Source organism: Thamnophis elegans, chromosome 12 (assembly GCF_009769535.1).
Source record: "Thamnophis elegans isolate rThaEle1 chromosome 12, rThaEle1.pri, whole genome shotgun sequence".
In the NCBI taxonomy this organism is placed as follows: Eukaryota; Metazoa; Chordata; class Lepidosauria; order Squamata; family Colubridae; genus Thamnophis; species Thamnophis elegans.
This window is the reverse complement of record NC_045552.1, coordinates 1,102,216-1,116,451: the sequence shown is the minus strand read 5'-3', so window position 1 is coordinate 1,116,451 and position 14,236 is coordinate 1,102,216. Positions and strand designations below refer to the sequence as shown.

Genomic DNA, 14,236 nt, shown 5'->3' with positions numbered 1-14,236 from the left:
ACTCATATTTATGACTGTCCTGCCACCTTCTGATAATGGGGAAGCCAGATACACTTCATATCCACCTTACTTGACAGCTGCAGTGATTCGCTTAACAAAAGTGGCAAGAAATGTCGTAAAATTTCTTCTGTTTTTTAAAATTCTTTTATGTTTTTTAAAATTTACTTTCTGTAAGCCGCCCGGAGTCCTTCGGGATTGGGTGGCCTATAAATTTATTAAATACAAAATACAAATACAATACAAAATGGGTCAAAACTCGGCATCATAAATTTTGACCTAAATTGTGGGTTTTGAGCTAAGAACTACCTGCATAAGTCAGTAAGTAAGGTAGACAGACAGACAAAAATTCAAGATTTCTGTAAGTAGGAATTTACAATATGGGATCTTTGAGATGCTTTTATTAAAACAAGCTACAGGTTGGATGTTTTGGTGCCGAAGAGGCCATAAAGTGCTACAGAAGAGGGGGGGGGGGGGGGAGAATGGCAGGGCACGGTGCTCCACTGGAGGCAGCTCTTCTTCATAACACCATGGCTAGATTGTCCCTCACCCAAACAGTCACCCGCAGCGCTGGGGGAAAACAGGCGGCAGGAAGAAACTCGTACACGCACCCCCAAAAAATATAAACCTTCCTCTGGAGCAAATCTGTACAAAGCCTTGGGATGCAGTCGGGAGGAAACCGGCTACGTGGGAAAAAAGAGGGAAGAAAACGTAACCAAGCCCCCTAATCACACCCCACTCTTGTTCTCGGCGCTGTTCTAAGCTTCTACGAGTTTGCCCAGGAAGCGCAAGTTGAGAATTCGGAGCTGCTCTTCTGGGTTCATGCGGACGATGCCGTCTTCCCCATCAATGCTCAGCAACATCCCCGTTGCTTCGCGGTCTTCTCCCAAGAGGACTTTGACCTGCAAGGCAGGAGGAAACTCAGAGCTACCTGGCTAAAAAGTGAGGCTTCCCCGAGCCTTTTGCTCCAAGGCAGCCACAGAGAGCAGCAGCCACAGGTAGATTAGATTAGATTAGGTAGATGATAGAGAGATAGACAGACAGATAAGGTTGAGTGGATGGATGGATGGATTAGATAGATAGATAGATAGATAGATAGATAGATAGATAGATAGATAGATAGATAGATAGATAGATAGATAGACAGACAGACAGACAGACAGACAGACAAAGTTCAGTGGATGGATGGATGGATTAGATTAAATAGATGACAGACAGAGACAGACAGACAGATAAAGTTGACTGGATAGATGGATGGATTAGGTATATAGAAGATAGAAAGAAAGAAAGAAAGAAAGAAAGAAAGAAAGGAAGGAAGGAAGGAAGGAAGGAAGGAAGGAAGGAAGGAAGGAAGGAAGATATAGGCAGACAAAGTTGAGTGGATGGATGGATTAGATAGATGACAGACAGACAGACAGACAGACAGACAAAGTTGACTGGATAGATGGATCGATTAGGTAGATAGAAGATAGATAGATAGATAGATAGATAGATAGATAGATAGATAGATAGATAGATACATACATACATACATACATACATACATACATACATACATATAGACAGACAAAGTTGAGTGGATGGATGGATGGATTAGATAGATGATAGACAGACAGACAGACAGACAAAGTTGACTGGATAGATGGATCGATTAGGTAGATAGAAGGAAGATAGATAGATAGATAGATAGATAGATAGATAGATAGATAGATAGATAGATAGATAGATAGATAGATAGATATAGACAGACAAAGTTGACTGGATAGATGGATCGATTAGGTAGATAGAAGATAGATAGATAGATAGATAGATAGATAGATAGATAGATAGATAGATAGATAGATAGATAGATAGATACATATAGACAGACAAAGTTGAGTGGATGGATGGATGGATTAGATAGATGATAGACAGACAGACAGACAGACCAACCGAAGGCTGCCTGGTGGAGAAAGCTTCGACCTACCTTATCATTCTTGGTAGGGGTCACAGGTTCCAGGTGTTCGCTTGAAATGCTGACCACCTTTTCACATTTCTTGACGTAGACCGAACACATCCCACCCTAGCAGGGCAAACGAGGGAGGGAAGGAAGAAAACCATCCAGGTGAAAAGCTGGAAGCTCACCTAACTCTGGGGAGAACAGAATCCCCTCCCCTCGGCTGCTGGATCAACGTGAAACGGCAGCCGTAGGGATGGAGAAGAGCTGGGGAGGGCTAGTTGAGAAGACACAGCCGGCCTTCCTTGAGATCCCCCTGGGCTGCCACTACATTGGTCCTTCTGGATGACAGGTAGTCCTCCATTCGTTTAGCGACCATTCAGAGTTATAACAGCACTTGGGAAAAGTGACCGATGACTGCTTTTCACACTTACGACCGCATCTCGGTCGTCATGGGATCAAAACCTGGCTGCTTGGGGAAGCCGATTCACTTCACAACCGTGGGATTAAGTTAATGACAGGGATTCACTTAACAAAGGCAAGAACGGTCATAAAATGTGGCAAAGTTCACTTGGGCTCAATGGCTGTCAAGGGCTGTCTGTAGTGGAATTGAGAGCCCTCAACTCAGAAGTAACCAGACTCAAAGACAGGACCCCCCCCCCTTTGCTAAATGTCCTCCTTTCGGGGGTTTCCACTTTAGACTCTTGGCCCAACCCCTTTTCTACTTCCGGTTCGCCCCGCTGTCCCGCCACTTACATTCATGCTACGGATGACTCCGGTCTTGCCCACCACAAGGCTGTCCATGTACGTGTCGTGCACTTTGACCTCGATATCAGTGGTGACCCAATCGCTGGAGCTCTGCTCAATCCCAGAGCCTGGGGTGTGAGGGTTGTAGCCCCCTGGGGAAGGAGCCCCTGGGGTCATAGGGCTAAAGCCCACCGGGCTGGGGCTGGGGCTAGCCTGGAGGGAGAGAGAGAGAGAGAGAGAGAGAGGGAGAAAATCAGGAATGTTGTTGTGGCCTCTTGGCCAACGGCCCCGAATCAGAGGAAGAGGGGGAGGAGGCAGTGTGGGGGTCAGGGTCAGCATCACGGTGGCCCGAGAGCTCCGAGGGGGAAGAGGGAATGGAGCTGGCAGAAAGAGAGAGAGGGGGGCAGATTATGGGCTGTCCATCAGCCCTCAGATGGAGAGTCAACAGCCCCCAGGTCTGAAGGTGCTGATGAGGAAGAGGAGGAGCAGCTGGGCCCGGTGCCTGACAGAAGGCAGAGGAGAGGAGAGCAGTGGAAACCTATGGGCCGGTCCTTGGGAAGGAAGAGCCAGCGCTGCTCGTGAAGCCCCACCCTGGGGATAAAAGGCAGGGGGTGGAGATGAATAGGTATGCTAGACAACTATTCCATCTCCCTGCCGGACAGACTTGTCAGCCTGCGGTGAGAGAGAAACGTTTCTGGGGCTGCTGGTGCTCCGAATAAAGGAATAGTTGATTAATTACAGAGGGCTTCTCGTGTTTGAAGAGCTGGGTCAGAACCGGCTGGGGACAGGAACAGTGGCAACCCGATTCCCACCTTTTCAAACCCTGAACGATTGGCCGGACTATCAGCCCAGGTGCCAATTTATGTCCTAGAACAGTGTTTCTCAACCTTGGCAACTTGAAGATGTCCGGACTTCAACTCCCAGAATTCCCCAGCCAGCGAATGCTGGCTGGGGAATTCTGGGAGTTGAAGTCCGGACATCTTCAAGTTGCCAAGGTTGAGAAACACTGTCCTAGGAGAACCAGCAAAGATGTCTTCCCAAAGGGTGCCCCGTCTGTTCCTTTTTCAAATTGTAAATTTCCCATCTCCTTTACAGAGGGACCGTAAAGTAAAAGATGAAAAATTAAAGTTTCCCCAAAAGTTAAAAAAGGCTGTTCTAAAGACCCAGAAGGAGAGGTGCCATTGGCTGGCCTTTTATCGAGCGTACCTGGTAAGCCATGGGTGAAGGAGTCGGGTGGTAGCTGGCAGGGGAGTGGGTGTTCTGGTAGCCCACAGGGCTAGGCGCCACTTGGTGGAAACTTTGAGGGCTGGGACTCGGCTGGTAGGAGCCCTGAGGAGACGGGACGGCGTACGGAGAAAACTGCTCCGTGTTGTACCTGTGTGCCAAGACAAGAGGCTTCCTTCAGAGCAGGGAGGACGTCATCTCACTCCCCTCCTGTCCCCTCCCATCTGGGACAGTCCGAAAATCAGCAGCTGCAAAGGGGAATCTCCTGGGGGGGGGGGGGGGGGGGCTCTCAATGGGAGACTTAATTGTGAGGTTCATTGGTGCTCTCTAAGTTTTCCTTTCCTTTTCTCTCTCTCCCTCTTTCCCTCCCTCCCTTCCCCCCCCCCCCCATTTCATGGCCCAACTAGGAAACACTGTCAGGGCTAGAACTTGAACAGGACTTGAGAGACCGCCTCCTGCCAATTACCTCCTTGCAACCTATTAGATCGCACAGATTAGGCCTCCTCCGAGTCCCATCTGCCAGTCAGTGTCGACTGGCAACTACACGGAGGAGAGCCTTTTCAGTAGTAGCTCCGACCCTTTGGAACGATCTCCCCGTGGAGATTCGCACCCTCACCACCGTCCAGACCTTCCGCACAGCCCTCAAGACCTGGCTATCCCGTCAGGCCTGGGGATAAAAGTCACAATCCGTCCCCACCCGAATGATGAATGGTGTGTACTATTTTTTATTTATGTATTGTTTTATGTTTTATTGTCTTGTACTCCCCTCCCTATATATTGTAAGCCGCCCTGAGTCCCCTCAGGGAAAAGGGCGGCCTATAAATAATAATAAAACCTAAAACCTAGAACCAACCCCACCCCCTCCCTTCTAAACTCCCTTGGACTTCTAAGAAAGGACCAAGGACCCCACACAGTCCTCCTCCTCTTCTTCCTCCCCTTCTCCTTGGCTCCACAAGGCCCCCTCCCTTCTAGCACAGGTGAGGTTACCTACTGAAGTAATGAAATGCCTGCAAGAAAACCACCAAGCTCTGAGAACCCTCTAGAACTCCTCCTCCTCCTTCATCCCACAAGCCCCCCTCCATTCTAACAGGTGTCAGGTCTGCAGCCATCTTTTCTTGTGGATCTCTGGCGTGCCACACTTTCTATTATTCTGCTAGGCCTTTTCTATGGTGGGAAAATGGGAGTTAGATGCTATGTAGCCATAACAACATTCTTTCCGGAAAGCCAAGGTCATCATCCTTTGTCTCTGCACCTGACTGGAACTGGATGGGTGGAACTGCCAACATAGCAAGGGAAGATTGGACCATGGGATGGACTTGTGGGTGTGGGGAGGGCAACATCTTGGACTTTGAACCGGGAAGCATCCAGATTCGGCTTTCCCCAGATGTGCCAACGTGGCTCTCTGCATAAACGTTCTCTTGGGACTTTAAGGAATCCTTTGCCTCGGACTCTTGATTTACTTTCGGATGCTGTTTGGAACCCAGACCCTTGGCCATGAAACACCTGCTAAAGACCTTCCAAGCTCCGAGGGCACCAAGAAGTCCTCCGTTCAACCCTGAGCTACAGAGATTCCCTTCTGTCCGTAGTGTCAGCACGGGCGCCTGTCCAGGGTTAGCCAACCAACCCATTAGCCACCCTCCAGCCAAGCGATCTCAGCGCTGGGGCACTTACATGGCTGGGGTTCCGGGCGTCTGAGGGTTGTATGGAGGGTTAACCTGCGGGGAGGAAGGGTCTGGGTAGCCTGGGGTCTGGGGGTTGGGGGTTCCCCCGTAGCCTTGGGGAGAAGGCGTGGGCTCATCGTTGAATCCGTAGTCAAACTCTTCCTCTGGCCTGTAGAAAAAGAAGCATCCAGTTCAGCCCCCAGGCTCTGTGTGCCAAGACACCCCCCGCACAGCCCTGACTCCCTCCACAGGACCGGAAGCCCTACCTCGAAGGGGTGTTGGGATCCCAGGCGCCGCTCTGGGCGGGTGTCCGGCTGCCATCATGTAAGGGTGTTTGGGAACCATAGTGCGGCGTACGGTTTCCTGAAAAAAACAGATGTGTTATTAAGTCTGTTATTGTGTGGAACGAATTCCCCTCGCACTGCTACACAACTAATAGCAATAGCAGTTAGACTTATATACCGCTTCATAGGGCTTTCAGCCCTCTCTAAGCGGTTTACAGAGTCAGCATATCGCCCCCAACAACAATCTGGGTCCTCATTTCACCCACCTCGGAAGGATGGAAGGCTGAGTCAACCTTGAGCCGGTGAGATTTGAACCGCTGAACTGCAGATAACAGTCAGCTGAAGTGGCCTGCAATACTGCACTCTAACCACTGCGCCACCTCGGCTCTCTCTTAAAGGGGCAGGGCACCACCAGCTCAGGTGCCAGCCAATTTCCAGGCAGCCCGCCCTCACACGCAATGTCCTCAGGTTAGGGAATTCAATAGCCTCCTTGTTCAAATACGGGCGAAGGGTGAGAGAGGCGTTTTGGGATAGCCAGCAGGGCAGATGCTAAGAAACCCACCGCCCCCTCCTGGCCAGACAGTTGTGTCCCCCCCCCCCCCCGCGCTTTCTCCTCCTCACCTTCATGCTGGGTCCCGTACATGGGCGTACGGGAACCGGAGCCGTACATAGGTGTCTGGGAGCCGTACATGGGGGTGCGCCCGTATCCAGAGGGCATGCCGGATGGCTTTTTGGAATCCCTGCGAAAGGAGGGGAGCGAAATGAGTTGGGTCCCAGAAAGCAGGCATATCATCCCATTCGGCTCAGCCGGATTCAGAGGGCCTCCCATCCGACCCAGAGGACGTTTCTGACACCAAGCACAGGGCCCGTGGGCTCTCTCTCCCTCCCTCCCTCCCTCCCCATCTCAAATCAGGTCTTACACGATCGTCAGATGTTCCCGATCCACCGAGATGGTCTGGCAGGTGGAGTGCAGCTCTACCCTGGCGGTGGATTCCGTGGCATCCTTGACCATGCCGATGTAGCCTGGAAAAAGACGGAGCGGGGGAGGTTCCACGGGGGCAGGCGTCAAATGAGAGTGCAGCCTGGAATCTCTGCACAGCCGCAAATGAGCTACGTCCAATTCTGTTGAATGCTTTTCTAACTCCCAGGAGAGGGGTGGGCAATTATGAACCCTTTGCGACCTGCGAACTTTCAGCTCCCAGAATTCCTGAGCTGGCTGCTGGCTGAGGAATTCTGGGAGTTGAAGTTCGCAGGTCGTAGAGGGTTCATAACTGCCCACCTGTCCTTCCAGGTGTTAATTTTAATTGAGAAGATTCCTCCAGGTAGGCGCAACTGGCGATACATCCGCTTCACTGGACCTTTAACACTGGGACCTGATCTTTCACCCCTGGCTACAGGTGAGCGATCAGGGCAACACAACCTTCCCAGACAGCTTCTGACAGGGCAGGGTGCGTTTAAGGACTGTACAATTCTCTTAACAACGGCGACGATCTGCGTAACAGTGGACCAAAAAAAACAACAACCCACAACCCCCTGCCCAGTGTGGTGTCCCTCTCACCTTTGTAAGACCCTCGGGAAATCCGCACCGTCTGTCCAATGAGGTCGTTATCCCTGCGCCCACGGCCTCGGTTCATTCCGCCCCCGCCAAAGCCGCCCCGTGGACCTGCAGAAGATAAAAAGCAGGTGTGCCAAGAGGAAGGACCCCCCCGGGGGGCTCCTTGGGAGGGGGGGGGGGCTGTGTGCATGGTGGCCCTTTGCTGAAGACAGATGTGGGTGCCACTCTCTTCCTGCTGGGGCAGCCCATCTAATGCCTTTCCTCGCCTCCTCTTTGGAGGGCATTGCCATACGCAATGGGCACCTATACCATATTTTTCGGAGTGTAAGACGCACCTTTTCCCACCCTAAAAGAGCGTGGAAATGTTGGTGCATCTTATACACCAAATACAGCCATTTTTGGCCTCCCGAAGCCCCGCCCCCCACATCCCATGTTTGCAAAAAACGGGCCATTTTTCACAAAAATTGAGACATTTGTGCCTTCCCCCAACGCCCAGAAGCACTCTGCAGGCTTCAGCAGGGCTGGGGGAAGGCAAAAATGTGTTTTTGTGAAAAACAGGCTGTTGCCGATCACCTCCCATAGACCGATTAGATCTCACAGGTTAGGTCGTCTCCGCATTCCATCTGCCAGCCAATGTCAGCTGGAGACTCCCTGAGGGAGAGCCTTCTCTGTTGCAGCTCCAGCCCTTTGGAACGAGCTCCCCGTGGAGATCTGGACCCTCACTACCCTCCCGGCCTTCCGCAAAGCCGTTAAGTCCTGGCTGCTCCAGCAGGCCGGGAGGCTCTCGAAATATCCAGCCCCTCGGAAACTGTGAATGTTGCGTATTTTAAAGTGTTGTTTTGTGTATTTATCCCCTTCCCTTGTTAATTGTAAGCCGCCCGGAGTCCTTCGGGATTGGGCGGCATACAAGATCAATAAACTCTAACTCTAACTCTTTTCAAGGGGCGTTTTTGCCTTCCCCCAGCTCTGCTGAGGTCTGCAGAGTGCTTCTGGGGGCCGGGGAGGACAATTTTTTTTTTTTTTCTTACTTACCTCTTTGAGATCTCAGTGCGTCTTATAGTCCGAAAAACACAGTAAGTTATAACTCCCAGGGAAGGAGCTTGGTGTAGGCGCTGTTTTGACGCCCAGCTCAAAGGGTGGGGAGGATTGAGATGGCTTCTTCCCTTTCTTCTGGCTGCTGCAATGGCTGCCCTCCCAGTGAGGGGGAAGGATGGTGGGGGACCCCCGCCCCACCACACCCGCCACGCCTCCCTCCTTCCACCCACCTCCAGAGCTGGGGTGCATCGGGCTGTTCATCCGTGGGCTCATGGGCACGAAGCCACCCGCCGTGACGTTGGTGACATCCCGGGGCTGCCAAAAGGAAGTTCAGTTTGGTCTAGTGGTGGAGGCACCAGGATAGAAAGCAGTGAGGCCGTGAGTTCTAGTCCCGCCTTAAGCATAAAAAGGTGGCCGGCTGACTTTGGGCCAATCACCAGGAGACGGTGAATTCTAGCCCTGCCTGAGGGATGAAAGCCATCAAGGTGACTTTGGGTCAGTCCCTCTCTCAGCACAACCCACCTCACAGGGCTGTTGTTATGGGGCAAATAGGAGGAGGAAAGTGTATTGGGCATATTGGCCACTTTGAGCCATTTGTTAAAATAATAAAGATAATCAATCAATACGTGGGCTTAACCTACAGCAGTGGTTCCCAAACTTGGCCACTTTTAAGACTTGTGGATTTCAACTCCCAGAATTCTCCAGCCAGCTCTGCAGAGCTGGCTGGAGAATTCTGGGAGTTGAAGTCCACAAGTCTTAAAGTGGCCAAGTTTGGGAACCACTGCCATAGTGTTATAGGTAGTCAAAATTCAGGGGCTTGGCTGGACTTTGGAAGGAATTGTGGTGACCATGTCAACCATCAGCCCAGAATAGTAAGTATTCTGCAACCGAGAAGGATCCGGGATGCCAGGAGGGGCCTTACCTGCATCCCGCTAAGCTCAGGATGATGGGAAAGGAGTCCCACCTGTGAGATGGGCAAGGCAATTGAATGAAGTTGGCCAGTGGTTCCCAAACTTGGCAACTTTTAAGACTTGTGGACTTCAACTCCCAGAATTCTCCAGCCAGCAGAGCTGCAGAGCTGGCTGGAGAATTCTGGGAGTTGAAGTCCACAAATCTTAAAGTTGCCAAGTTTGGGAACCACTGACCTACAGTTTGCCATGGCTGTCCCTCACCCCAGCCCCTTCACCCAAGTTCCTGGAGAAGGACCGGATCCAGGCAGTTCCGGGCCACCGATGAGAAATCGGACAGGGCTGGCCTGGGATGGGCATCCGGGGCCTCCACCACGCAAGTTGCTCGGGGCCAGCGGGGGAAGGGGCAGCCTCACCTTGGAGCCCCCGGCCAGAATCAGATGCTTCGTCTTACACACAAACATCCCTCCGTTCTCCACCAGCTTCTTACAGTGCAGGAAGGCGAAGCCGCGGAAGAGGTGCCGAATCTCCCCCTCGCGGCCCTGGAAGGAGGCAGAGGAGCGGCGAGTCACAACTGCTCCTTGGCTTACAACTCATTTCTTCGGCCAACAACTCAAGAGTTACATCAACCCTGGGGAAAAAATGGGCCTGGAAAAGGTCCTCGCGCTTATAACCACCTCAGCTTCTCTCCACAGCCAGGTGATCAAAATTCAGGCACTTGTGGCTTCCACACCCCAGGGGTGAGTAACAGAATAAGAGAGCTGGAAGGGACCCCGGAGGTCCTCTAGTCCAGCCCCCTGCTCAAGTAGGAAACCCTGCATCATTACAGACAAGTAGCTGTCCAGTTTCTTCTTAAGAAACCCCCCCGTGTTGGAGCAACCACAACTTCTGGTGGCAAGCTGTTCCACTGGTTAAATGTCCTCCCTGTTAGGAAGCTTCTCCTTAGTTCGAAGTTGCTTCTCTCCTGGATCCGTCTCCCTCTGTTGCAGAGGTGGGTTCCTACCAGTTCGCACCAGTTTGGTAGAACCGGTTCGTCAAAATCTACCGAACCGGTTAGAAGAGGTTCCACCAGTGGACCCGGAAAGCAGGCCACACCTACAGAAGAGGCTCCAAAGATTTTTGAAACCCACCACTGACACACACACACACACACACACAGACTCACACAGAGAAAGAAAGGAAGAAAGAAATAATAAAAGAAAAAAAGGAAGAAAAAGTGAGAGAGAGTTGAAATAAAAAAAGGAAAAAGGGACAGAGAGACAAAAGGAAGGAAAGAGAGAGAGAAAGAGAAAGAAAGGAAGAAAGAAAGAAATAAAAAGAAAAAAGAAAGAAAAAAGTGAGAGAGAGATGAAAGAAAAAAAGGAAAAAGGGACAGAGAGACAAAAGGAAGGAGAGAGAGAGAGAGAGAGAGAGAGAACACATGGCCGGCAAGCCACTCCCACCAGGTCACATAGCTGGCAAGCCACTCCCACAAAGGAGGCCACACCCACAGAGTAGGTGAGAAAATTTTTTGAAACCCACCACTGACACACACATACACATACACGCACACAGACTCACACAGAGAGAGAAAGAGAAAGAAAGGAAGAAAAAAAGAAAGAAAAAGTGAGAGAGATGAAAGAAAAAAAGGAAAAAGGGACAGAGAGACAAAAGGAAGGAAAGAGAGAAAGAGAAAGAAAGGAAGAAAAAGAAAAAAAGAAAAAAGTGAGAGATATATGAAAGAAAAAAAGGAAAAAGGGACAGAGAGACAAAAGGGAGGGGGAGAGAGAGAGAGAGAGAGAGAGAGAGAGAGAGAGAGAGAGAAAACACATGGCCGGCAAGCCACTCCCACAAAGGAGGCCACACCCACAGAGTAGCTTCGTAAAAAATTTGAAACCCACCACTGCAGTCTGTTGCTTCTCCCCCCCCCTGCCTTCGGGGGCTTTGGAGAATAAGGTGGCCTCTTCCTCCTCTCTCTGGCAGCCCCTCAGACACCGGAAGGCTGCCCCCATGTCCCCTCCCCAGCTCCTCTTCCCATGAAAGGGATGGAGGCAGCCAGAGGGAAAACTTCCTCCCCTGCTGTGCCCACAGTGTTCAACGCCCGCCCTGGTGGGTGGCTCACCGAATGAGACCCTTCGATGACCTTCACGATGTCCTTCACGTGGATATTGTTCTGCTCCGAGTCCAGGGAGACCGCAAAGCGATTGTCCTTCTTCCGATTCACCGCCTGGTGCCGCACCGTCACCAGCTGGTTGTTCATGCTCAGGACCTGAATGAGGAGGAGGAGGAGGAGAGAGCCAGGCTGAGAGAGCCGGGAGGCAGGGGAGGTCCCCAGGGGAGACACCTGCGAAGCCCCTGTCGCCTCCCCCCAGGTGCCTCGGGGTCATAGATTGGAGGAGCTCAGCTGAGGGACCCCCAAACCAGCTGCTCTGCCCCTGCGACAAACGCAGGAGAGCCAGCTGCCGTTTCTGAAATCTGAACTCTTCCACGTTCTGGAGGTGTCGCCCACCCACCTGGAAGGTCTCGCGTTCGAGACGCACAATGACCCCGACGGTCTGGGGGTCCAGCAACACTAGTTCCCCCAGCTCGTGCTGGCCCCCCACGTCCACACCAGAGGCGGTCTCGGAGCAGAGCTGAAGGTCTCGCGGAAGAACTTTGAGCTGGGGAGGTGGGGAGAAACAGGAGTTCAATGTTCCTTGCAGGCGTTTTGTGACCAAACTACATAACATCATCAGAAGGGAGTGAGGTTTGTGGAGAGGAGGAGGAGGGGAAGAGGAGTAGGATGACAACTGTGGGGTCCTCGGTGTTTTTGTTTTCTTCCAGACATTTCATGAACCAGCTAGGGAACATCATCAGTGCTAGAAGGAGGGGGGTTATGGAGAAGAGGAGGAGGAGGAGGAGGAGGAGGAGGAGGAGGAGGAGGAGGAGGAGGAGGAGGAGGAGGAGGAGGAGGAGGAGGAGGAGGAGGAGGAGGAGGAAGACTGTGAGGTCCTTGGTGCCTCTCTGAGCCTGATGCTTTTCTTGCAGACATTTTGTTACCCAACTAAGAACATCATCAGGGTTAGAAGGGAGTGGGGTTTGCTCTGTTTCACTACCAACAAAACCCAACCCATCACCCCACCTACACACATAGGGCAAGCTACTAGGATATAAAGAGAGAGCAAACCCCACTCCCTTCTAGCACTGATAATGTTCCCTAGTTGGGCTGTGAAACGGCTGCAAAGACACAGCCAGCCTCAGAGAGCCCCAAGGAGCCCACGGTCCTCCTCTCCCTTCCTCCTCCGTCCCGCCCTCCCCAGCCAGACCCATAATCCGAGAGCAGATGCCTCGCAGGCCACGAATCTTGCAGGGCCCCCCCTCGGCCGCTCACCTCGTGCATCGTCAGGTCAGAAAAAAGGATGACAAAGTTCTCCTCCACACGGACAATCAGCCCCGTGTCGCCCTCAAAGCGCCCGGCGATGACCTTCACGTGGTCCCCCATTTTGAAGTATTTGCGCAGCTCCTGAGCTGGGAACTCCAGCATATCCTGGATGGGGAGGGGAACAAAAGGGCAGAGGATGGGGGACAAGAGCGCTCTCTGCAAATAGGAGGTGGGTGGGTGGGGGTCCTGTCTTTCTTTCTTGGATGGGAGAGGAGGGTCTGGCCCTTGCAGAGGAGAGGTCAGAGGTCGAGTTTTTCAGGAAACCCCAAGGGCCTCCCCTTCCAGGAGAATCTTTCAGCCTTAGCAACTTTTAAGATATGTGGACTTCAACTTCAATTTCTGGGAACAGGAAGTCCACTCATCTGGCTGGGGAATTCTGGGAGTTGAAGTCCACACACCTTAAAAGTTGCTAAGCTTAGCAGGCACTGACTTGTATGAAGCCTTCATATAAAACACCCCAAGGCAAATGTGGGGCTGTAAGAATCAAACTAAGCGTCATTTATACGAGGAAATAAATAAAAGCCACAGGGAAGCACACCGTCTAAAGGAACAGGCGCTACGAGTTTTCTCCTGCTCCAAAGCCTTGGAAGACAGCCCAGTTGACCAATCCTGGGTGAAAAGACGGACTCAAGTTCACCCAGGTTGGCCTTCCAGGCCAGACAGGAACCGCCCATTGCTCAGGGCCAGGACGCAGCCCTTGAGAGAGAGGGGGGTAGTTCTCAGCCCCACAGCTGAAGCAGGGTTCCTCTTCTCCCGAGGCCCCACAGCCAGAAGGGTGAATTGTTTTCAGAGAGCCTTTTTGCAAAGGGGGGGGGGGGAGAGGAAACTGGCAGGCCTGGGACGGGCTTCCCAAAACAGCCCGAAGTGTCATCGCAAGAGACCAAAAGCAGATCCACCTTCCAGGCTGAAGCAGAGAGGCCTGCAGTAATCTTTTCTTGTGGATCTTCGGCCTGCCACACTTTCTATTATTCTACTCTGCATTTTCTATGGTGGGGAAATGGGAGTTGGGGATTGTATGGAGTTAGATGATAGGTAGCCATAACAACGTTCTTTCTAGAAACCCAAGGTCATCCTTTGTCTCTGCACCTGACCGGATCTGGATGGGTGGAACTGCCAGCATGGCAGGGGGAGATTGGACCATGGGATGGACTTGTGGGTGTGGGGGCAAGATCTTGAACTTTCAACTGGGTGGGGAAAACCAGGAAGCTTTCAGATTCGGGTTTCCCCAGATGTGCCAACATGGCTCTCTTCATAAATGGGAACTTTGAGCAATCCTTTGCCTTGGACTCTGATTTAATTTTGGATGCTGTTTGGAACCCTGACAAAATGGTCCAGGGGCCCCTACCTTGAGGTCTTCGTGCCTGGGCATGATGGTGATCTTGTTCCCGTCCACGCTCAGGATCTTCCCCTGCAGGTTGATCAACTCCCCTTCACACACCTCCACGTTGTCTCCGGGCTGAAAGTTGTGTTCCCGTTCCTTCCCTGAAAC

At 52.0% G+C, this 14,236-nt stretch overlaps 1 protein-coding gene across 1 annotated transcript in view; it reads right to left on the bottom strand.

Annotated features, from left to right (window-relative positions):
- Positions 1 to 366: 366 nt before the first annotated feature.
- SUPT5H (SPT5 homolog, DSIF elongation factor subunit) overlaps positions 367 to 14,236 on the bottom strand; it is a 29,491-nt gene continuing 15,621 nt past the window's right edge. Inside the window, exons 16-30 of the mRNA XM_032227886.1 lie at positions 14,093 to 14,229; positions 12,697 to 12,852; positions 11,840 to 11,986; positions 11,449 to 11,595; positions 9,764 to 9,889; positions 8,670 to 8,754; positions 7,408 to 7,512; positions 6,770 to 6,872; positions 6,471 to 6,589; positions 5,832 to 5,928; positions 5,576 to 5,734; positions 3,887 to 4,055; positions 2,690 to 2,893; positions 1,964 to 2,059; positions 367 to 899 (exon numbers count right to left, since the gene is read on the bottom strand). Of these exons, the coding sequence (XP_032083777.1) occupies positions 756 to 899; positions 1,964 to 2,059; positions 2,690 to 2,893; positions 3,887 to 4,055; positions 5,576 to 5,734; positions 5,832 to 5,928; positions 6,471 to 6,589; positions 6,770 to 6,872; positions 7,408 to 7,512; positions 8,670 to 8,754; positions 9,764 to 9,889; positions 11,449 to 11,595; positions 11,840 to 11,986; positions 12,697 to 12,852; positions 14,093 to 14,229 (1,994 nt within the window). The 3' untranslated portion in view covers positions 367 to 755. The remainder of the gene's footprint in view (positions 900 to 1,963; positions 2,060 to 2,689; positions 2,894 to 3,886; positions 4,056 to 5,575; positions 5,735 to 5,831; positions 5,929 to 6,470; positions 6,590 to 6,769; positions 6,873 to 7,407; positions 7,513 to 8,669; positions 8,755 to 9,763; positions 9,890 to 11,448; positions 11,596 to 11,839; positions 11,987 to 12,696; positions 12,853 to 14,092; positions 14,230 to 14,236) is intronic.